Source organism: Monodon monoceros, unplaced genomic scaffold, assembly GCF_005190385.1.
Source record: "Monodon monoceros isolate NGI ecotype Baffin Bay Population unplaced genomic scaffold, NGI_Narwhal_1 Super_Scaffold_13, whole genome shotgun sequence".
Lineage (NCBI taxonomy): Eukaryota > Metazoa > Chordata > Mammalia > Artiodactyla > Monodontidae > Monodon > Monodon monoceros.
Window position 1 is genome coordinate 24,580,804 of NW_021703769.1, and position 22,483 is coordinate 24,603,286.

Sequence of the window (22,483 nt, forward strand, 5' to 3'; positions counted from 1 at the left end):
TTTGTTCATTTCTTTAGTGGGGAGACATGGGACTTTACAGTTTGGTGAGAGGCTGGCAATTTCAATTCCAGTTCTTAACTCCATTCTCAAAACAGATTCTCTGGAATGATCCTAACTCTTTGAGATAGTCCAGTTGAGGTATTGTTTGGTTAAAATTGGATTGACTGTAGCCGACCCATTTAAAATGATGGGTTGCCCTAAGGTTACCCATTCACAATAGCATCAGCCTCTCTTTGGTCTACTATATTACCTCATACCAACCACAGCTCAGCTGGAAGGAACCTTTCCTGGAGTGACAAAGCAAAGGCCATTGAGAGTTTCTGATCAAGAGCCATGGTTATAAGGGAACCAGACCACCATTTCCAAAGTGTCTTAGGAAGCAGTGTTGAAGAGTGTTCTAATTATGCCGGGTGCGGGGTGGGATGTTCCATGGTAAAGAAGAGTTTGAGACTAAACATGTTCCGTGACTGCCTAAGTCTTTTGTATGCTGATGTGCATTTTCATAAGCACATAAACATGCAGTTATATCTGTAGTCTTTATAAAACCCTCTTGACTCCATACCTGTCCCCCAGCCTCACCTACAAAAAAGCTTAAGCTTTTCCTAAGATGATCTCCTGGCTCACTCTACACTTCAGAGGTCCCTGCCCACTGCATGTCAACTGTTGTTTCCCCTCAGGCCACTGTAGGTGCTGAGAGCCGGGAGTATGCTTGTTCACTGATGTATCCCCATGCCTAGAACAAGCAGTGCCTAGCTTGTGGATTGTAAGTGGTAGGAAGTGTTCTAGTATCTGAGTTTCTTTAAGAGGAACATAGACTATGCAGACTTGTAGCCCCTTCTCCCTGCAAACATTTTGCAGGCCAAGTGTTCAGAAAAAATGCTGGGCTGGGCAGCCTGGAAGAAGTACTACCGTGGTGTGTGAGGCCCCAGTTCTGACCTGGCCTCCCCAATCCAGATTCTTTGCCCTGGCAATACTAAGTTTTCACATTTGAACAGAACGTTAGATTTTACAATGTGTTTTTAGAAGTTGGGCTTTATAGTATGCGGTATATAGTCTTTTTCTAACTGAGATGATGAATTTATAATTTCAAAAATTTAATTGCCATAATCCTATCACCATAGAATCTTTCAGTATCAAGAACATTTTTCCAAGTTAGTATCTTTATAATTTTTAAAACTGCATAAGAGGGCTTCCCTGGTGGCGTGGTGGCTGGTAGTCCGCCTGCTGATGCAGGGGACGTGGGTTCGTGCCCCGGTCCGGGAGGATCCCACGTGCCGTGGAGCGGCTGGGCCCGTGAGCCATGGCCGCTGGGCCTGCGCGTCCGCAACGGGAGAGGCCACAGCAGTGAGAGGCCCGCGTACCACCAAAAAAACAAACAAACAAACAAAATAACTGCATAAGAGTCTATAAGAGTCTATTCATGTTATGCCATAGTTTATTAAGTCAGTACCCTACTGGTGGGTTTTGCTAATTCTTGAAAATGCTATGAGTGTAGGCTCTCAACAGTCTGGAGTGGCAGTCCTCTACCATTGATTATAGCCTGTATTCTCATCCATAAAATGAGAAAATGCCTACCTCAAAGATGATGACATAGTGTATGTAAAGTTCTTAACGCGGGTCTGCCTTGCACTATGCACTATCTTCCTTCTGTTGAATACATACTTCCCTTAGGGTGAATTTCCCTGGTCAGAGGGCAGGAGACTTAATGGCTGATAGTACTTGTAAACATATCCCTTTTCCCAAAGGGTGGCCCTGCCAAGTGTACCCATCCTGAAGACTATAGGTATTGCTTCTATGTTTATGATGACGGTGGGTTTACTGACCTTGTTAAAGACTGCTCTGCTTGGGGTGGTTGCCTGTCTCAGTGATCCTGATAAACCCTGCCACCCTTGGCCATAGGAGCATCAAACTCTCCCAAGGGTTTGCAACAGAGACATAGTCCTTCAATCTTTGTCCCATTAATCGTGGTGCTCTCCAGAGAAGAAAGGACCAAATACTGGGTCCCCTGTGATTGCCATGAGTCCTGTCCCTTCAAACCTTCCCTAATAGGAGATATTCATGAACCCTTCTAATCACTGCCCCTTGATTTAAGCTTGTCTTCTGTTTTAACACAACATTTGAAGCCACTGGAGAACCAGCTGTTCTAAAGGATAAGTATTAATGGACATTCTTATTGGACACCACCATTTTAATGGACACCTTTTAAAATTATATTCATCAGCTACAGATTTTCATGAGCTTTTAAATGAGCCAGGAACCAAATTAAAGCCAAAATACTACATGGGAAGTTGGCCAAACCTAATCATATCATGCTGGGCAGCATCTTCAGTATCATAAACTATTTTGGCCTCTGAGAATTATAACTGCTTCACTTTTCAGTCCCAGATATACCAATGCACTATGACAGATGCCTCTCATGTGGCCCAGAATCTGGGCTATTCTCCTTTTTTTTGGCTGCACTGCACAGCTTGCAGGATCTTAGTTCCCTGACCAGGGATTGAACGCGGGCCCCAGCAGTGAAAGGGCTGAGTCCTAACCACTGGCCACCAGGAAATTCCCTCTGGGCTATTCTTAAATAATCATTTATATAATAAACGGCTAGTACTAGCAAAGTCCCTAATTTGTGTGAGGTCCTGTTCTAGGTGCTTATATATATTTATACATTTAATAAGCACAGCAACCCTTTGAGGTAGGTATACTGTTATCTCCATTTTACAGATGAAATGGAGACTCAGAGGATAAGCAGCTCAACCCAAGGAGTCACTTAGTTGGTAAGTGGGGAGTCAGGATGCAGTTCCAGGCACTTGGGCTCCAGACCCTGTTCTCTGCCCTCCAGGAGCTTACAGTTTAGTGAAAATGACCGATGACCAAACCAGTTGTAAATATATATAATCTGTAAGAGCTGTAATAAAAGTAGCACACAGGAGGGGCCAGTGCTAACTCAGGCCAGGAAGGTGTCTGAGAAGGTGACTTCTAAGCTGAGCTATAAAGGATAAATGAGGGTTAACCAGTGGGAGAAGACAACATTCCAGGTAGAGGCAACCTCATGTGTAAAAGCACAGAAATCAGACAGTTCTCTTCACAATTAGTTCTATGTGGCTTAAGAACAGAGGGCAGACTGGGGGAGGTATTGAGCTAGAGAGAGAAAGGAAGAGGGTCAGATCCTAAAGGGCTTACATGCTATGCTAAGGGGTCTGGAATTTACCCACTGAGCCGTGGATAACTGGTGGTAAAGAGGAAAGACTGATGGGAAGTAAGTGGCAGGAAGGCTAGTTAAGAAGTTGTAAAGTCTATGTAAGAGATAAAAAGGGCTTAACTATTAAGGCAGTGGGATGAAAAACAGGTTAGAGCAAAGACATACCATGGAAATACTAACATGATTCGACATTAGGAGTGGAAGATGTTGACATGAGCAACGGGGTAGACAAAAATGCCATTCTTCAAGATGCAGGACTCATGAAGATAGATAAAGATGGGGGCTGGTCAGGGCTCAACTGAGATCCTTGTGGACATCCTTGTGGACTATCAGATGGGTATCTGTGTATGTCCCCTGGCACTCCTGGGGAGGATTAAGTTAAGAGTTGGAGATTGTGGAGGCCTGAAAGTGGAGTCTGAAGCCATAGGTTTGGTCAGCCAGGAATTTATACATAAAAATTAAAGCGGATGAAGAGATGCTGGCATAAGAGGAAGAGTCAGCAAAGCAAATTGAGTATGCAGAGGAGGAAAGCCAGGAGAGACTGTTGTCACAAGAATCGGGAGAGGAATTTCAGAGTCATTTATGACAGGGGCATGTGGTGATCAACTGCCCAGGTTTGCAACCTGCCTCCACCCCTTCCAGGTGACAAGATTTTGGGCAAATTATTCAACCCAGAGTCTCAATTTCCCAACCTGTAACAAGGGATGAGTATCTCCAACTCTGGGGGATTGATGTGAGGGTTAAATAAGGTGATGCGATCTGTGTTAAAGAACTCAGAGCACCCAGGAAATGCTAACATATATGTTAACGTATATATGTTATATCCCTTTCCATAGATTCTGCAGAGGTAGAATATAATTAAGAAGACAAAGGTAGATGCTGGATTGGATTGTTTGTATTTGCTCCATAATTATGTCGTTGACCAAGTCACATGTTCCTTTTTAAAACCCTTATGTGCAAGGATGAATGAGGCAGTCTCTCACCTTAGGCAGCTCCCTGTGTGGTCAGGGAGCTGGACATTGGGGTTTGCAGGGCAGGGCACAGAGAAGACACTGAAGGTGGGGTGTGAGGAATAAGGGGGCTTATTAAAAGGGACTGGAGAGTTGGGGGGAAAGACAGGGTCCAGGTCAGAAAGTAAGAACGGGTAACCCTGTCAGTTTCTGTTCAGTCTACAGAAGAGCCAAACCCATGCACTTGGCCAAACAAGACCTGGCTGCTGTACTTTTGTGGAAGGACACCCTGATCATCTGGGCTCCCACAGAGGTACACTGAGGTGGAGGTGCAGAGAGGAGTATGTGTGCACCAAGAGTCCACTGACCAGTCAGAGGAGAGACGTATCCATTCATTCATACAAGCAGGATGGCTAACTGGGCTGCCCCATGGGCCTAATCACTAGACCAACGCACTCCTCTTGACTGCAGTAACTCATAGAGTTATTACACCAAAAAAGGCCTCCTTGCTGTTATCTTCCTTTGCCTCATTTTTATAATATTCTATTGACTTTTTCTTTGTGAGCTGCCTGAAATAACATTTTGAAACAAGGTAAGTATAAAAATAAGTAGGAAAAAAAACAGAACAGGAAATTATGGTCTTATTTTTTAAGAGAAAATCACCTGAATCTAATAAGTGCTCTCAGTAAGTATTGTCATAAAAAGAATGGTTTTTTTTTTTCTTTTTTCAGATGAGGAAGATGAGGCTCACAGAGGTTAAGTGACTTGCCTAAGGTCACACAACAAAAAGTCTAGATAGGAACTCAATTCAACAGGTCTTTACTCCTAACCCAGTTCCCCAAAGTAGAGCAAGCTACTTAAACCTTTGAGTCTCAGTTTGTGTTCTGGTTATCAACTGATATATAGCAAATCACTCCAAAATTTAGTGGCTTAAAGCAACAACAATCATTCGATTATTATCACTCATGGTGCTGGGCTTTGACTAGGTCAGCTGGGCAGTTCTTACTTGGTTCTCCAGACAGTGGCTGGGCTGGAGTCATCTTGAAGGCTTCCCTCACTCATGTCTGACAGTTGATACTGGCTGTCAGCTGGAACATGTACACATGGCCTCTTCACAGCATGGTGGCTGGGTCCCAACACAGAAGTAGAAACTGCTAGTTCTTAAGAACAGGACTGGGAGACTGGCATAACAGCATCACCATCACTGTATTCTACTGATAAAATGGAGTCCAGATAAAGGGGAGAGGATATAAAGACCACCTGTCAATGGGGCCATGTTCTAGAACATCCACATTTATAAAATCTGTAAAATGGTTATAATCACACAACGAAGACCCGTTTTTGTCAGCCCAAGCCCCCTTTCTTCTAGCTGTAGAACCCGTATTTTCCGTTTGGGGATTTTTTCCTCCCTCCACCCTTCACAGGCCCTGTGGCCATGCTCTGCCACCACTTAGAAGCTGCCTGAGAACACCACCAACAGAAGCAGCAGAGCTGAGGAATAGAGAAAAAGATTCCTAATGGCAGCTTCTGAACCCCCGGGTCCCACTGGGTCTGAAAATCTACGCCTGGGCTTTTAAATTTGTGAAACAGTTAACTTTCTCCTGCTTAAGCAGGTTTAAGTTCAGTTTCTATAACCTGTAACCAGAAGTTCACACTACATCCACCTAAAAGGGTGGTTGTGGAGATTAACTAAGTGTAAAATGTGCCTTTTATACAGCAGATAGATATTCAGGAAGTGGCCACAGGTAGAGGGATTTTGATATGCCCAAAGCCAGTCAATGGCCCAACTGGGATTCAAACCCAGGACACCTGGCTCAGAATCTTTTGCCCTGCTCTACCGTCTGTATTTTTGTGGTCTCATCATATGGCCCGCTGCATAGTATATATGTTATGGGACAAGATGTAACCTGGCCAGGGTTGGCTAATACCTGACAATCACATACCCATATTTCAATTCCTTGCCCATAAAAAACATGACCAAACTATCATGTTACTATTTCCTAATAGTCTAAAAACTGCTCCAAATCTTCAAAAAGCATTCCAGCAGCTGCTACTAAATGTTTTGAATTGGCAAGTGAAATGAGGCCTGAGATAGGTTAAAAACAAATTACGGTCATAATGAGGAATTGGGCTTAGCCATACGACTTGCTTTGGCCAGTAGACCCTTACAAGCATGACACAAGCAAGGAGCTTGAAGAGCACCTGCGTATCAGGGCTTACCCTGTCTTGCCTGCTAGATGCTAGGAACGTGTGGCCCAGTTGCCCCCGCTGCCCAACCACTTGACAAGTGGGTGGTTATCTGGGACCAATCAATCAGCTTCCTGACAATTTGCCAGCTCACTTCAGCCACGTGAGAGCCCAGATGAGATAAGCAGAAGAACCACCCAGCTGGCTCACAGCCCAAACTGCCCAACTACAGAATCAAAAGCTAATAAATGTTCACTAAAGGCACTGAATTTCAGAGTGGTTTGTTATACAACTGAAATAAGGGCCATTTACTGTCCCTATCTAGGCCAGTCCCTCACATAGATGAGGAAACTGAGACCTGGCAAGGAAAAAGACCTGCCAGGGTCACAAACCTTACTGGCAGCAGTAAAAGGGGGAAAGCATTAGCTCACAATCCAGGAAACCCATTGGCTATGATAGTCCTGCTAGGATCACAATCGATACTTAAGATCTTGAAAGTATCTAGAGGATATCAGTGCTTTGGGCAGAATCTGGTATCACATTTCTTCATGATCTCCTTTTGTTTTTCAGAGGTTGGAAAGAAAAATGAAAACTATTGAGCAATGCAATGGGAAATGTCTTTTCTGGTCCCAGACACAGGGATGACGGGCAGGTATATGCAGGCTTTTGTGGATATGAACCTCTCAAGGGCCCAACTGTGAGCTTTCTTAGCAGCTGAAGTAGTTCAGGGGCTTTTCTGGGGCGCCAGGTTGGGGAATCCCATTTTTACTCTGTCCAGGATATTTCCTGGTGCCAGGGTGATAAAACAGGGCCTCTGGGTAGGGCAGATGCTCACAACTCTGGAAAGGGTCTTCCCTGCTCTTCTCATGGCCTCTATGCCTGGCATACTAAAGAAGCCCATGGCCCATGCTGTTGTACCTGTCCCCCCAGCTCTGAAAAGTGAGTGCCTCAGTAAAGCATACTGAGTAGTCCTTGTAGAGTCTAGAAATGTTATTACAGTACAATGGGCGCACAGCACTAAGCTCTGGGGACACAGAACACAGTGCCAGCCCTAGGTGTGATATTTACCAGGCACCAAAACCCCTTTGGACTTTGCCCAAGTTCCAGTCCAGGGCAGCAGTTCCCCACCTTGTACAGAGGGGAACATGAAGACCTACCCAGGTGTGCAAGTGGGTCAGCTAAGCTGGGCTCTGATGTCCTGTGTGTAAGGACAGATTGTAGGGTCAGGGATTGTAGTGGTATGTGCCACCAAGGGCTCTTCAAGGGGATGAGACACTCCCTGTGGACCTAGCCCCTTCCTCTAGACACCCTCTTCAACTCTCCAACTCTCCAGATTGAAGTCTTTTGACCAGTTCCAAGGGGCTACTTTTCACTCCAGGTCTGGGTCTCTGACTGAAGGCCTCAGCCTCTAGCCTCTTTCCCCTTGCTGCCCAAGATCCCTGTGAAAAAACAGTGTCCTAAACCAAGACACAGAAGGGGAGGAAGTGGCAAGTTCTAGAACCATTTTAGAGCTGGGAAACAGCAGACTTAGAAACTGAGGGCTGGACCTACCACTGCCTGACCGAGTGGATCAAAACCGCTTGGCACTTCTACCACGAAGTTGCTCTCATGGGCACTGGCACATCTGACCCTCCTGAACAACCCTACTGGACATTTTAATCCCCATTTTAGCCATGGAAACTAAGGCCCAGACAGATCAGTTTCAGGCACCCTAGACAATGCTCTCTCTGGCAGGGAGGAATGAAGGAGGGAACAGAAGCGGGTGTAGCAGACCCGCTTTCTGATTGGACAGGAGGGCCAGGGTACCTTCATGAGAAAACACAAACCATCCCATCTCAGAGCAAATTGGGATCCAATCTCTTTATTGTCAGGGTCCCCTCCCTGTGGGCCCCACCCTCCTCCAAACCTATAGAAAAACCCCAAGCCTGGGAGTGTCCTGGGGAGGGGATGCAGAGTGTAGGGAAACTCTGTTCTTTGCCCTCTGGCCTGGGCAGTGCCAACAGGGAGGGAGGGTACATGAGAAGGGGATGCTGATAACTCCACCTGCAGAGAATGTGGCACTGGCTGGGACCCGTGAGGGAGGTGGTGCCTGCTGCCAGCTCTCCTCTGGGACCCGCTGGGGGTTGTTATCCAGGGGTGGGTGCCCTGCTTGAGGCCTGGTACAGTGTACGCCCTTCTCCTGCTGGTGGCCATTGCTCCTGTCAGACTGAGAAACAGACACAGAAGAGAGACTAAGGCTGAGAGGAAGAGCCCCTTCGTGCTCTTGATAATAACACGGGGTGGGAAGAAGAAAGAGTGGAATGGTGTTTGCTGTTTGCAAACAGAGATATGCCTGCACTCTGGCTAGGGCCTCATAACTTTCTGGCCATGAAACCTTGGGTGAATCTTCCCCTTCCCCGAGCCTCAGTTTCCTCACCTGAGTCCCCAGCACCTCTCCTGCAAACTGGCTTAACAAGGTAAAACTTAGCCTCCCAGGTAAAACAAACCACGAAGATTGCCTAAACTTAAATGTATGGTGGAGCATCTCATAGCATGAATGTGTCATGCGTATAGACACCTCTGCTGTTTGAGGCCCTCCTCCACCCAAGCCTGTCTTACTCTGGAAACGGCCCCCAAAGGAATGGGGCAGAGTATGGGCAGAGCTGCTGTGGCCTGGTTTCCCTCTAGGGTCGGGTAGAGCAGGGTGGTAAATACCAACCAGAGAATGAGCTTTGAGGCCCACACCACTGGGTTCAAATCTAGGCTCCACCAATTACCACCTGGGGATCTTGTGAGATACGTGGCATCTCCCTGCCCCCTTCAGTGCCTCAGGTTTCTACATCTGTTACACTGGCACAGTCACGACCTTGTAGGGCTGGGGTGCACAGGGCATTTCCTCCTGACAGGATCATATCCCAGCCCCTAAGTCTGGCATAATCATCACCCTCTGATGACGAGCAGCTCCCTCTCCCCACTGTGCAGAGCTGGGACTGCAGCCACAGGAGGCTCCTGGCCATTTCTCACACACCGAGGACTGCCAGCGTTCTGTGCCTCTGATAAGGGTGTTCCCTCAGACACTTCTCCCTCAATCCTCAACAGGCTCAGGTACACATCACCTCTTCCACCACACCCCTCTATGAGCCCCTGGCTCTCCAGTCCTTGTCATCCTGCTCACACTGGGTGGTAATGGCTTGTCCTCCTCCAGTAGACTCAGAGCTCTTTACAAGTGGAGATAGGCAATGTAGCTCGGAGTATTCTGAGGGAACTCCTGTTGGGCGGACCTGGTTAGCCCATCCACGGCTGCCTGCTCTGCAACCCACCAAGCCCCTACAAATGGGCATGGCAGGATGTCTGGGGACAACAGAGCCTTCATTGCTGGGCACAGCACTACCCTGCCAGGTCTACTGCACCCCTCCCCACCAGGACCCCCGTACCTGCTTACTGCAAGGCCCCATCCTCCGCATCTGTGTCCTGGCTGTGCTCCTGATAGGGAGGAGACAACAAAGGACCACATATCACTCACTGCAAGCTCTGTCCTACCCTGGGGCCCAGAGCACATATGGAGACCACACTCAGAAAGGGGGAGGGACAGCCAAAGGGAATAACTATGGGACCAGTCTAACTAAAGGCTGGCTTGGGATCCCAACAGGGTAGTCTGAAGGACCCGCAGGAGAGAAAGGACCAGTCAAGGAAGTTCTAGGTGTGCCAGGGGGCACATTCTGCATAGAAAGACCTTCTTAGGTTGGAGCAGACTGAAAGCCTAGTAGACTGGTGAGCTCCCCATCTTAGGAGCCTCGAAGCCTTCATTAGGGCCTCTATGGAGACTACTATGCCTGAAAGAGTAAGATGGGGTATCAGGCTAGGTTTAAATAAGAAGAGACAGGCTGGGCATGAGGAAGACCTCTCAACTGTTATGGCCATAAGCCTATCCGTCCTCACACCAGAACCCAGCCATGTGGAGAAAATTCACAGACCCGCTGAAGGCCAGGCTCCAATCCTGGCTCAACCCTTATTAGCTATAACGCCCCAGGCAAGCTACTTGACTCCTTTGAGTCTCAGCTTCTTCATGGTGTAAAATGTGACAAGAGTAATACTTTGCAGAGTTCAGGGCTGCTGTTAAGGTTAAATGAAGTTAAAAAGTGTGAACTACAGGGCCTGGTGCTCAGTGTTAGGTAACTGAGAACTAGGCACACAACAGACATCTTATACACTCAGAATCTGGTCTACTTTCCCACTTAATATGAGCTCCTTGCCTCAGTCTGAAGAATTCCAATAACAGAGCTCACTCCCTCTTGAGACAGCCTGTTTTCATTCTGAGGCAACAATGGCTTTTAGAAAATCCTCAGGTGGAGTAGATATCCACATTCCCCGTGGCTTCCCCAGGCAAACCCCTCGTGCTCCCTGGAACTCTGCAGACCGTGTGTGTTTGCTTGAGTCCGTGACTCTTCCCTTCTCCGACTCATGTAGAAGACAGAATCTAGAATGGGCCTTAGGCTAGAGAGAGGTCTGCCCCAGTCCTCAGTGGGATTTCTGACTGGCAGCTGAAATAGCTAAGTACTCCCTGTTCGTTCCCCCCTCTTCCTCACAGGACTAGAATCCCTGGGAAGGAAGGAAGGAGCTCATAGGGCAGCCAACCAGCTCAGAGATTCCCCTTCTCCCTGCAGCCCTCCTGCAACCAAGCGTGCAAAGTCCAGTCCCAGTCCCAATTCCCCCTGCCCCCCACCGCATGCCCTCACCAGCTCTTCCTCGCTGTGTGTTAGCAGCCCCTCCTCATCACCGTCGTCTCGAGCCTTTGCTTCTCCCTGGGGCATGGCTGCCTCAGCAGCTGTGTCCTCTTGGGGGGCCGGTGGCCGGCTGCTGCCACCACTACTGCCACTGCCACTGCCGATGGCGCTGCCACTGCCACTGCCACTCTCGCCCTTCTTTTTGCCATCTTCAGGCGGAAGCGGGGGATGAGGGGAATAAAAATCAACCTGGGGCAGCTGCCCGGGGTAGCACCTTAGCGTAACCTAGGCCTCAGCACAGTGGGTCCAGGTGGGATTGGAGGCCACAGTCCCTCTCTGCCCCATGCACTGTCCTCCCCACACTCTGCCCTGTGCCCCTGGCCACTGATCTGGGCAGGGACCCTTGGAAGCTGACCTGGATTGGACTTCTGCGCCTCGGCAATCTGCTCCAAGCGACCCAGCAAGGCATCGATGTTGGACTTGATCTGGGTCAGCTCTGTCTTGATGGTACGCAGCTCACTGCTCTTTACTGAGAGTGGAGGGAGTACAGGGATGTCACCTAAGGGCTGGGAGCTTGACACTAACACAAGACCCTAGCCCCATTCTGTCAACTAGGAAGACAGGCCAGTGGCAGAAACTATCCTTGTCCACGGTCTTTTTCTGGCCAGGGAAAAGGCCTGAGCTGCCTGTGGCTTCCCCCGAGACTTTCTGGAGGCCCTTCTAAACCTGGATCTCCCCCACCATCCCCGACCCCTCCAACTCTGAAAGGGACTGGGGATGGATAAGAATGGAGGTGTGTGGTGTGTACCTCTGTGTGCACCTGAGCAAGCATGTGTCTTTGCTTATGTTAGAGAGTGGTATCTGTCTTTCAAGGTGTGTAAATGTGAGTGTTTTACAATCAGATTTCCTGGGTGCCTGACCACGTTTGCACACCAGAATGAATGTGGAGTAGCGAGCCTGTGTGGACCTGTCCTTGTGCTTACTAAAGGAAAGATGACACCATTTCCTCACTGGGCTCCACGTCACAGCACTGGACTCTGCCTAACCCAAGACCCTCCTCCACAAATGTCGGTCTTTTCCTCTTAGAAATGCATGAAAATACTCACTTGGTTGTATTAGAGCTGCAGAACTGTGGGAGATTTGTTCCTTTATCTATTTTCCAATGTAAAAAAATGTAATTCTATTATTTTGCTAATGACAAAAATAAAAATTACCTAGGAAGAAGATATAGTCACTCACACTTGATCTTGGCTGAGCCGGTGGCGGTGATGGCTGTGGAGCGCGCAAAGAGCTTGACAGGTATGGTGGTTTTGACACGTCGGACCAAGGGGACTGTGACCCGGGGTCGCTTCACAGGGACTGCCCTGGGCACTGGCACTGGTGACAGGCGGCCCCGATAGTCGAAGAGCCTGTGAGAGCAAACGGGCCAGAGGCTGCAGCATGGCCTGTGGCCACCAGAAGGCACTGTGACCCTAGACCAACACATGTAGGGCTGGTGAAGGGCTGGGCAGCCTGTACTACATACCTCATCCTGCTCCCAGTTAGGTCCTGAGGGTGAAGAGGAAGGGCTTTCTGGACCTCAGTGACCTTACTACATCCACCTTTCCTACCATTCAAGCTGGGTAAGAGCAGGGGAGGTGACAGGTGGTAATGGTTATAGTCCCATTCAACAGAGGAGCAAACTGACAACAGCCCCAGAAAGAAGACTTCCCTAAATCACCCTGACACCCAGTCCTGCTCTATTACCTGACCTACTTCTGCTCAGTCAACTGTACCCCAAGCTCTGGTCAGAGTGTGCAAATCTCCCTAAAGCAGTACAAATCCCCAGCTGGAAACAGAGAGGTGAGGGAGTGAGAGTCAATCCCTAAGCCTGCCTAAGCCTCAGTTTTCCCATCTGCCTAGTGAAGATGGCTACCCCAAATTCTGTGCCCCCCACATCCCCCAAGGCTGCCGTGAGGATAGAGCATGAGAGAACTTGGTTAAAAACACACGTTAGAAGGTGTGATAGGTGAAGGGCCAGGGTACCGAGACCCTCAACTCAGGGGCCTATGACCTCAGAGGCATGAGGCTGGAGTCCAAGCCCCTTTCCTCATTCTGGGCCCCCAGTCACCCCATCCTTCTCACTCGACTTTGGAGATGGAGGGGCAGGGGGCCCAGTGGAGTATCAAGGTTAGGCAGCTCCGTCAGACCCTCTATACCAGACAGTATGCTGTACCCCCGACGCCATCACCCAGCCCTTTCCAGGAGGGCTTCTCTTCCTGATCAGGCAGAAACTCAGTAAGCCAAGTAGGGGTTTCTCCCACCGCTGCTGCTGCTACCACCTTTCTGCACAGAACAGCAGCCACAGGGGTATACTATGGGATCACTTTCCTGAGGACAGCCAGGTTACCTGCCATCACTAGGCAATTCAACGCCCCATGCCTTGGTACTCCTTTGTTTAGGGAGCCCCTGCCCTGGGGTGGTGATGGCTGGAGATGGAGAGTCTCTGGGAATGGACCCAGTCCCAGACCCTGCATTTCTGCCCCTAAGGGGAGGGGGCGGCTCTGGCCTTGGTCAGAATCACTGAACCACAGAATCCCAGAGCTGGAAGAGCCCTGAGGGATCACTTGGTACAAGCCCATTTCAGACTGGGAGGGGATTTGCCCAAAGTTGTGTACTCTATTCAGTGGCAGAGCTGAGATTAGCACCCAGGTCTTCTGATTCCCAGGCTAGGGCACTTTCCACTACATTGCACTGTCTCCTGAAACCACTCACAGGTGAGAAAACTGAGGCTCAGAGAGGTCTGTTCTTCTGGGACAGCCTGGGGCAGGCTGAGAGGGAGGGAGGGAGGGAGAGAAGCAGGAAGGAGGAGAAGCTTGGGCCAGCCCCCACCATGATTTCCACAAGAATGTGGCTGGTGTCATGGATGCTGGGGTCTGGGTAGGCTTGGGGGTGGGCCACAGCCTACCAGGGACTAATTCAGACCTCCAAAGGACTGCTGGCCTCTTGGCTATAAACATAAGGCTAAGAAGCTCAGACTGAGCTCTGAGGTTCCTTCAGCTGGCTGGGCACCTCAGAGAGGTAAGGAAACTGAACAGCAGAAGCGTGAGGGCTCAAATTCCCTGCACCTGACCCTGTATCTGTTTTGTATTCCAACTTGCTACATTTATGGGTCCCCTGGCTGTCCAGTCCCATTGAGTCCCACCCCAGGATTAGTAAGGGGAGGGGCGGTCAGAGAGTTGGGAGACAGTGTGGGCTGGGGAGAGCTCTGGCCTGGGCACCTATAGAACTGGACCCTAGTCCCAGCTCTGCCACTAACTTGCAGAGCAGCCTTGGGCAGATGCCTGTCCACAACTCTGGGCTTCAGTTCCCACTTGGAGGACTGAGTGGGCTGCACCAGCAATCTCTCAGGACCCTTCCAGCTTGGCTGTTTCATGCCTGGGCACGCCCCTCCCCCGCTCACCTGGCGTAGAAGTCGTCCCGGTAGTAATCATAGTCAAAGCTGTAGCCACTGGGGAAACAAAGGGGAGAGGGCCGGGGCTTAGAGACGGCCACTCAGCGCACTCTTCGCAGGCCCTCATCTCCAAACACCTCCCCAAATTCTAGGCTTGGCATACCGTCACCACCAGTGTTCACTCCCTCTGTGGAAAGAGGAACCAATCCCACCCAGAGACAGACAAACAAGACAGAGCGCCCCACCTGTATATGGCAGATGCCGCTCTCTTTAGCCCCTTGGGTCTGTTGGGCTTTGGCTCTCCAGCCATGTTGATGTCTGTATGGAGGGAGAAGGCAGAGTCAGATGCTGACAGGATATCAGCACCCATACAAATATCACCCTCATGCACATGTGCAGCAATTTATGTGTTTACATGAGATACACATGGACTTCACTCACTAACATGGACAACAGATGTCTTCACAAATTAGACTCATACCCACACATCACATGCATATAGTTGTTTATACATTCATATACATTCAGATACATGCATGCATGCTCACAATCACACACACACACACACACGGCCATGTACATCAAATTATATGCCTTCTCAAGTACACTCACATAAATGCATACATCAGACACACATCCTCACACATACGTTCACATATCCAGGAAATAAGATCACACACTCTCAACTACACTCAGACGTGGCTCCAACACCCTATACTTAACTGCCCATATGCAAATGAGCCAATGCACATTTACACAAACCTCCTACCAAACATCTTTATGCCTACAGCAGAGTTCAGCAAATGTTAGGACCTCAATAAACATTTGGTAAATGAATACATGAATATCTGCTTACACACTCAAGTACATTCTGATACACACATAACTCTACATATATACATGTAAGTAAAGCATGTGTCCACATATTCTCCACATGTTCAGTTACATCCACATACCACATATTCAGGGATACATATCCTTCTCAAACATACACAAATATACCGAAGTATGTGAACATATACAAACACTATACAGGCTCCAAGGTAGGCCTCCAGCACGGCCACATCTCATGTACATAACACCGAGACCAAGAGCACCTGCTTCACCTTATGCTCCCAGCCCCTCCTCCTGGCTCTCAGAAAGGGTTCTAACCTAAGCCAAATGCAGCCCAATGTAAGAGGCTGTGCTAGTCCACTCTGTTCCCTTTCTCTGGGGAATCTGCATTTTAACTGGAACGCTTACACTGTGAAAGCAGGGACAGAAGTGTTTTCCTGAAACTTCTAAAATTTTCCCATACAGGCACTGATCTTATAGTGGGTGACGGTTGGAGAAGACAGAAAAGAGGATAAGAGGGAAGCTAAAGAATGCAGGTCAGCACCTGCCCAGGAGAAATCCAGGGGCAGGGCCATGGAGAGATGCTTACCCAGGGTCTGCCCAGCCAGCACCCGCCCATTCTCTCCCAGCACAGCTGCCCGGGCATGGCGCTCATTGGCATACTGGACAAAGGCATAGCCCTTGTGCACAGAACAGCCGGCCACACGGCCATACTTGGAGAAGATGGTCTCCACATCAGACTTCTTCACCACAGCTGTGTTGAGGTTTCCGATGAAAACCCGAGAGTTGATGGATTTGGGGTCATTCTTGTTGGTTACGTTGCTTGTCTGGATCTTCAAGGACATGGTGGCCACCTGAAGAAAGAAAGCCACTGTGAGGCTGGGAACCCGGGTTGGGCTCAAGGGCTGCCCATGGCCCACAACCTGACCAAACTGGATTGCTTTGTGCCTTCCTACACACACGCCCCTACAGCATCCAGCTTCCCCATTTTTGTTCATTTCACTGGCTGCTGACCTCATATAGGTGCTTTACATATGTTCTGTCGTTTGGTACTGACATGATAAGCAGAATTAGGACATTTTATAAGGGAGGAAATGCAAAGTCAGAGGTCACAATGCTAGTGAATAACAGGACAGGGATTTGAACCCTGGTCTGCTTGACTCAATTCTTCTCTTTTAATTGAGGTTACACATTGGTTTATAACATTACATAAGTTTCATATTGACTCCAGTTCTTTCAAATCCACTCTTTCTTTAATGTTCATCTCAAATGCTACCCCTTGCAGGATCTAAAGTTGAAGATCTTCCACAGCTTTTCTTCTGTTCCTTCAGTGTAGAACCATGGTAAAGAGGTCACATGGTAAATGCAAGTAATGTATGCTCTAAAACAACTTCATATTAAGAAAATTGCTCAGTCTGATCCAGACATGGACCATGACTGTCTTTATTAGAACCAGCCATTTCGAAAAAAATGAGCTAAACCTCACTGAGCATTCACTGTGAGCTAAGGGTAGCATGCAATATTGAATAATTCCAAGACTCCATGAGTTCGACAGATAAGTAGATAAATTAGATGTGGCCCATATATACAATGGAATATTACTCAGCCATAAAAAGGAACTAAATTGAGTTATTTGTAGTGAGGTGGATGGACCTACAGTCTCTCATACAGAGTGAAGTAAATCAGAAAGAGAAAAACAAATACTGTATGCTAACGCATATATATGGAATCTAGAAAAATGGTACTGATAAACCTAGTGGCAAGGCAGGAATAAAGATGCAGACATAAGAGAATGGACTTGAGGACACAGCAGGGAAGCAGAGGCTGGGACGAAGTGAGAAAGTAGCACTGACATACATACACTACCAAATGTAAAATGGATGGCTAGTGGGGAGCTGCTGCATAGCACAGGGAGATCAGCTCGGTGCTTTGTGATGACTTAGAGGGAGGGGATATGGGGATATATGTATATTTATAGCTGATTTACCTCGCTGTACAGCAGAAAACTAACACAACACTGTAAAGCAATTATACTCCAATAAAGATGTAAAAAAAAAAAAAAGACTCCATGAGTGTTATCATTATCCTTCATATTTTACCAAAACCAGACTCCAACAAGCTCATTAACTTGCCAGGAACAGGCATTCAAACCCAGGTCGTTGGTCCCTAAAGCCCATTTCTACCAAATTTATCACTCTCCTTCCCAGAGCTAAATCCACTTTAAATACAGTTGACCCTTGAACAACACAGGTTTCAACTGCATGGGTCCACTTTTATGCAAATACTTTTCAACAGTAAATACAATACTGAATGGTTCCCATGGTTGGTTGAATCCACGGATGCTGAAGAACTGTGGATGTGGAAGGGGCTGACTGTAAGTTATACTCGAATTAACCCCTGCATTGTTCAAGGGTCAACTGTACTACAGTAAGTCAGCATATTTATCTGAGAATTGTTTTTAATAAATTAATTTTTTAGAGTTATCCATTTTACACTTACTATTCAAATTCTGTCCCCTTTGCTTAGAGATGATACTATACTTGCTCTTTGCTCTCTATACTCAGGCAATGTTTTTTACCCCAAAGGGCTGTACAACTCTCTCCTACTCCCCTTCCTGGACAGGTTATAATCTGGGCACAGGCTCCAAAGAGAAAGGGAAAAGGAAGCTCAATTTCAGTAGAAAAGGCCTACGTAAGCCTTGGCATTTATACTTCCTGGCCATCTTCTGCTCACCGGCATGGGTTGGTGCAACTCCCTTTTGGAACACTCCTATCTTAAAACCTGACCCTAGAGCTATTGCAGAAGGTGCTGAAGAACCACCAGGCAGTATGCATAAAAACTCTCATCAGCTTAGGCTAACCATAAACACCTGCCTATTTACCTAATATTTTAGGGCATAGGGGGTTTCAAATTTTTAGTGAATTAGAGAAGAGCTGAGTATAAGTTGGGATATCTGTATCTTTTGTCCCACTAGGTTTTAAAGACCCTTTTCTCCTCAATCCTCCAGCTTAGAAGTTAGCACTTCCTGACCAGCAGATGGTACTGTTTGCAAGGAAACCATACGCTGGACCTGCGAACGATTCTGGGGAAGAACCTGCTCCTATTATGGGCTTGCAGTAGCAAGGATACTACTCAAGTGTGTGTCATCGCAGGTAAAGGCTGAGGGCTGAGAGGGCACTGCTACTGATGAAGGAGCTGGTGCCAGTTTTGGAGCTGGAGTGGGAAGACAGACTCTTCTGTTACTCTGTTTGCCTTTGAATCCAATCATCAACATTTGTAAAGCAGTGAGGGACACAAAAGAGACTGCCCGTGAAAACACTTAACACACTGCCCATATGCAGAAAGAAATGCTCGATGTATGTGGGTTCCCCATTCCTCACAGTTCTCTGACAATCCCTCTCCTACCTGGATGACAAGCCATTCAAAGGTTAATTCCTTGTGCGTCCATGGGTATACAAGAAATTTGTGGGGCTCCTCCATGGGCATCAGATAACTCTCTCCTTTGAGCTATCTCCTGGAGACAGCTCAAAGTCATGAAGTTTTGGCCCAGGGAGATGCCACCTGCTTTGGCTGGAGGGAGCCAACCAGGTCAAGTGTGTGGACCAAGACAGAAAGAAGAGAAGGGGGGTTGACGGTTCGGAGATCTACTGACGACTGCTGGCTCTGCCACTGCCCTGGCAGGGACATGACCATCGCTGGGTTCCCTCAGACTGCTTCCTGTTCAGTAGTGTTAGTGAGCTCTAACACTACTGAACAGGAAGCACTGCTGAGCACTGTGCTTGGTGCTATAGTGGGATCAGCATTCACTCCTTGGCTGGTGAGCAAAGTCTTTGGGTTTGCCTCTACCCAGTCTTTTCTCTCATCACCTGGGGTTTGGGACGATGTATATAAAAGGCCTTTGCAAACTGTGAAGCTCTTTATAAGATCTAAAAGTTACTCTGACTAGTTGAACATCTCTGTTCTACTAATATTGCCATTTCTGGGCCCATTCTAGATGAGGGTCAAGGTCAGACTGGAGCACATTCTGTACAATGCCAAGGAAAGGCAGTCAGAAGCCATGTCACACGGGGGTCAGTTTTCTGATCTGTAGAGAAGACACTTAGGAAATATATGTATGTGGTTGCCCTGCACTGCCAAGGAGAAATGTCTGCCTGAAGCATTCTCCGGGAACCTAACCGCTGTATTGCCCAACCAAATAGCCCCCAATCTGCTTTCAAGGCCTGCATGCTCTTCAGAGGGCAGGCTGTGCTGCTGCTGTGCATAATCTCAAGGGGTAGGTATCTCTGGGGGTTCAGAAAAGCTTAAGTATCCACTCACATGTCCTCAAACTGAGGAATGGAGTTGGGGGTGCAAAATGAAAAGAAAGCATGCTCAGACTAGCTCTCCTAGAACTGCTAGGTTCAGTTACAGAATCCCAAATTCAGATACGGTCTTCCAGATTATGAAAATACCAATTTGTTAGCCTCACTTATAAGTTATAACCTTTGAATATTTAGACACATGGTACGCAGGTCTCCATCTATACTCTTGTTCTTCCCTGCAAATGTTAGAGGCAAGCTTGACAAAGTTGCACAGTAAATGCTCAATAAACATTAGGGACGAGGCAGTGAAGGTAATATCCCAGAAGGTGGTGAGAATGGCTAGCTGTGGCCCTTAAGTAGGGGTATGGAGGAGTTGGGGGGACTACTAGAGGCTAGGGTTCCAGGCACCTTTTTCTAGCCTCTGGCCCAAACACCCTGGTCCGCACACCAACCATCCCCAACTCAATCCTCTCCACACAATTCTATCTTGGCTCTTCTGGGCTTCCCACTAGTTTAGAGTGGGAGCCCTAGAAAATACTGACATCCTATTCAGCAGAAGCTGGTTGACTTGATAAGCTATTTTCCCCCCTGGGCCAAGCTCTGCCTCACAGATTAGCTGTGTAATTGAGAGCAAGGTGTTTGTAGTCCCCAGAGGCCCCATGCTTAGCAATGAGCTAAGGAGAGGTGGGTAGAGGGATTGTTCTTGTGGAGGTGGGCAGGGGCGGGGGGGGGGGGCGGCGAGAATTCAAGAACCCAACTTGTTCCCAGAGACTTCTGCAATGTCAGATTAGCAGGGACCTTAGTGAGCATGGAGCTTATATGCCCTTACTCTGAGGAACAGAGGGGAATGGACATGGCCAGGATGCCATAGCCAGTGAGTAGCAGGGCCAAGAACCCCACAGGTCCTCTGACTCTACGTCTAGGGTTCTTATATTTCATTTTTCCTTCTGGGCTGCCAGGAGACAAGTACCCAGGACAGTGAGAAGCTTGGAGAAGGCAGTCTAGATACGCTGTGTTTGAGAAAACTGGGGACTGGCTCCCAAATAAATATCTTCACTTTTACCTGCTAAAACAACTGCTGCATAAAAGCTGGGATCTTAAGCTAATTAAAACCCATAGGAACACAGGCTTTGAAATGCAATTTACAGCTCAAAGGGATGGGCTGGCTCCTCCAGGCTAATAAGAAAAGAAAATTTGGCAAAAAACAAATCATCTTCCCCAGATGAAACATTTCAGATGGAAGCTATGTTTTGGAAGAGCCAAGCCCGAACATGTGGTAAAGTGACAGGGCTTTGTCAAGGCAGAAAAGCCCTAAAAGGTACCTGAACCCCTGAACTTTGAGTAAATGAGCCTCCCAGAGGGGCACCACAATAAGAATAGCCTCTAATTACTGACTGAGACTTTCAAACCTCACCTTATTTAATTCTCACAACAGCCCTATGAGGAGGTAATTTAGATAGGGAAAGAAAGCTCAGAGAGACCAAGTAACTGGTTAACAGAGCAAAACCAGAACTGGAACCCAGGTCTGTTTGACTCCAAAAACCTATGCATAGAGATGCCTTGGGTACTGATTCCCATTGTAAGAGTGTGTCACCCTGAGCCAGCCACACCCTCTCCTTGGTCCTCCTCACCCCTTTCCCTTTTCTACTACAATGCTTCATATTTGCACAGGATTTTAGTAAAGAAAGCCCCAGTTTATTTTCTTGAGGCTGACACTGTTAATCCCATTTTATAGATGAAAAAGCTGAGGATCATCAGCAAAGATATGTGACTTACTTAAGGTCCCCCAGTTGGTGAAGGGAGTAGCTAGGGGACTTGAATCCAGGCTTCTTGTTTGACACCTACATGCCACTGTCTCAACTATTCTAAGCCTGTGACTCTGCCTTATCAAACCTCATGCCCTCCCAATGCTGCCTATCAGGACCTAGTCTTCAGCCTGACCTCTGAGGCACTCAACCGTCAGAACACCCACTTCTCCAACTCTGTAAATTCTCCTCAGCACTGGATCTCTGCTGCTCTTGGTCCCCATCCCCCACAACCAGTGCTATCTAGAGCCTCTGTCTGGGCCAGTTCTGCTGGACATCTCCAGCCTTATTCCCAAGCATGGGGATGAGTGGTCACACCAGCCTGTGGCCAGACCTCTGCCCTTAGATAACCCTGGAGCCATCTGGGTGACTTTAAAGGAAAATAGCTATCAGTGATGGGGAGAAGCCAAGCAATTATACTGATCAGTACCTAGGGCCTCCTTGGTCCAGAGACTCCTGGTTACCAGGCGGCTAGGGATGACAGAACATCTGTTAATCTCATTAAACTCTCCAGGCCCCAGCTCATTATCACTGCCCAAATGATCATTACTGGCCAGACAGGACTAATTTCCCAAGGAATGCTCTTTAGTTCTTGACCATTCCCACTCCCAAGAGAAATCCTAGTTCCCAACAACCTGAACACTGAGGGCCCCTGGGATGGGTGGAGAGTTTAAGGGGTCTAGGCTGCAGGCTCAGGAGGCTTGGCTCCGCTGCTCTTAGTCATGTGACCTGAAATAAGTCTCGTAATTTCTGAGTCTTATCAACCTATTCTGAAAACAGAAAGAATCTTTTTCCTGACTACCTTTCAAATCTGATATAAAAATCAAATAGGCTAATTGATGTGAAAGTTCTCTGTACATCTGTAACATACTATAAATGAATAGGGGATTATACCTATTTCTATTATTACCCAACTCCTATCTCCTTCACTCATTCAACAAACATTTTTGAGTATTCTCCTCTGTGCTGGCACTGTGGAGGTGCTGGGGAACAGTGTTTACGGGCCTTGTCCTCTACTTGTTTTTAAGAAAGCCTTCTCTCCAGGAACCTGTTTCTTGACTGTTTCCTAATAAC

General features: G+C 47.8%; 2 protein-coding genes across 9 annotated transcripts in view; both read right to left on the reverse strand.

Annotated features, from left to right (window-relative positions):
* Window positions 1–7,057, reverse strand: part of ASIP (agouti signaling protein) — a 227,992-nt gene extending 220,935 nt beyond the window's left edge. Inside the window, exon 1 of the mRNA XM_029219874.1 lies at window positions 5,153–7,057. The gene's annotated coding sequence lies outside the window, so the exon portion shown is untranslated. The remainder of the gene's footprint in view (window positions 1–5,152) is intronic.
* Window positions 7,058–8,148: 1,091 nt separating this feature from the next.
* RALY (RALY heterogeneous nuclear ribonucleoprotein) overlaps window positions 8,149–22,483 on the reverse strand; it is a 79,616-nt gene continuing 65,281 nt past the window's right edge. For 4 of the 8 annotated variants that reach the window (XM_029219865.1, XM_029219867.1, XM_029219868.1 and 1 more), the window contains 8 exons: window positions 15,893–16,157; window positions 14,715–14,787; window positions 14,479–14,526; window positions 12,276–12,445; window positions 11,452–11,565; window positions 11,049–11,245; window positions 9,747–9,795; window positions 8,149–8,539 (listed from right to left, as the gene is read on the reverse strand). In XM_029219865.1, the coding sequence (XP_029075698.1) occupies window positions 9,751–9,795; window positions 11,049–11,245; window positions 11,452–11,565; window positions 12,276–12,445; window positions 14,479–14,526; window positions 14,715–14,787; window positions 15,893–16,148 (903 nt within the window). In that variant the 5' untranslated portion in view covers window positions 16,149–16,157 and the 3' untranslated portion in view covers window positions 8,149–8,539; window positions 9,747–9,750. The remainder of the gene's footprint in view (window positions 8,540–9,746; window positions 9,796–11,048; window positions 11,246–11,451; window positions 11,566–12,275; window positions 12,446–14,478; window positions 14,527–14,714; window positions 14,788–15,892; window positions 16,158–22,483) is intronic. The other 4 variants (XM_029219864.1, XM_029219866.1, XM_029219863.1 and 1 more) reach the window with 3 other exon arrangements.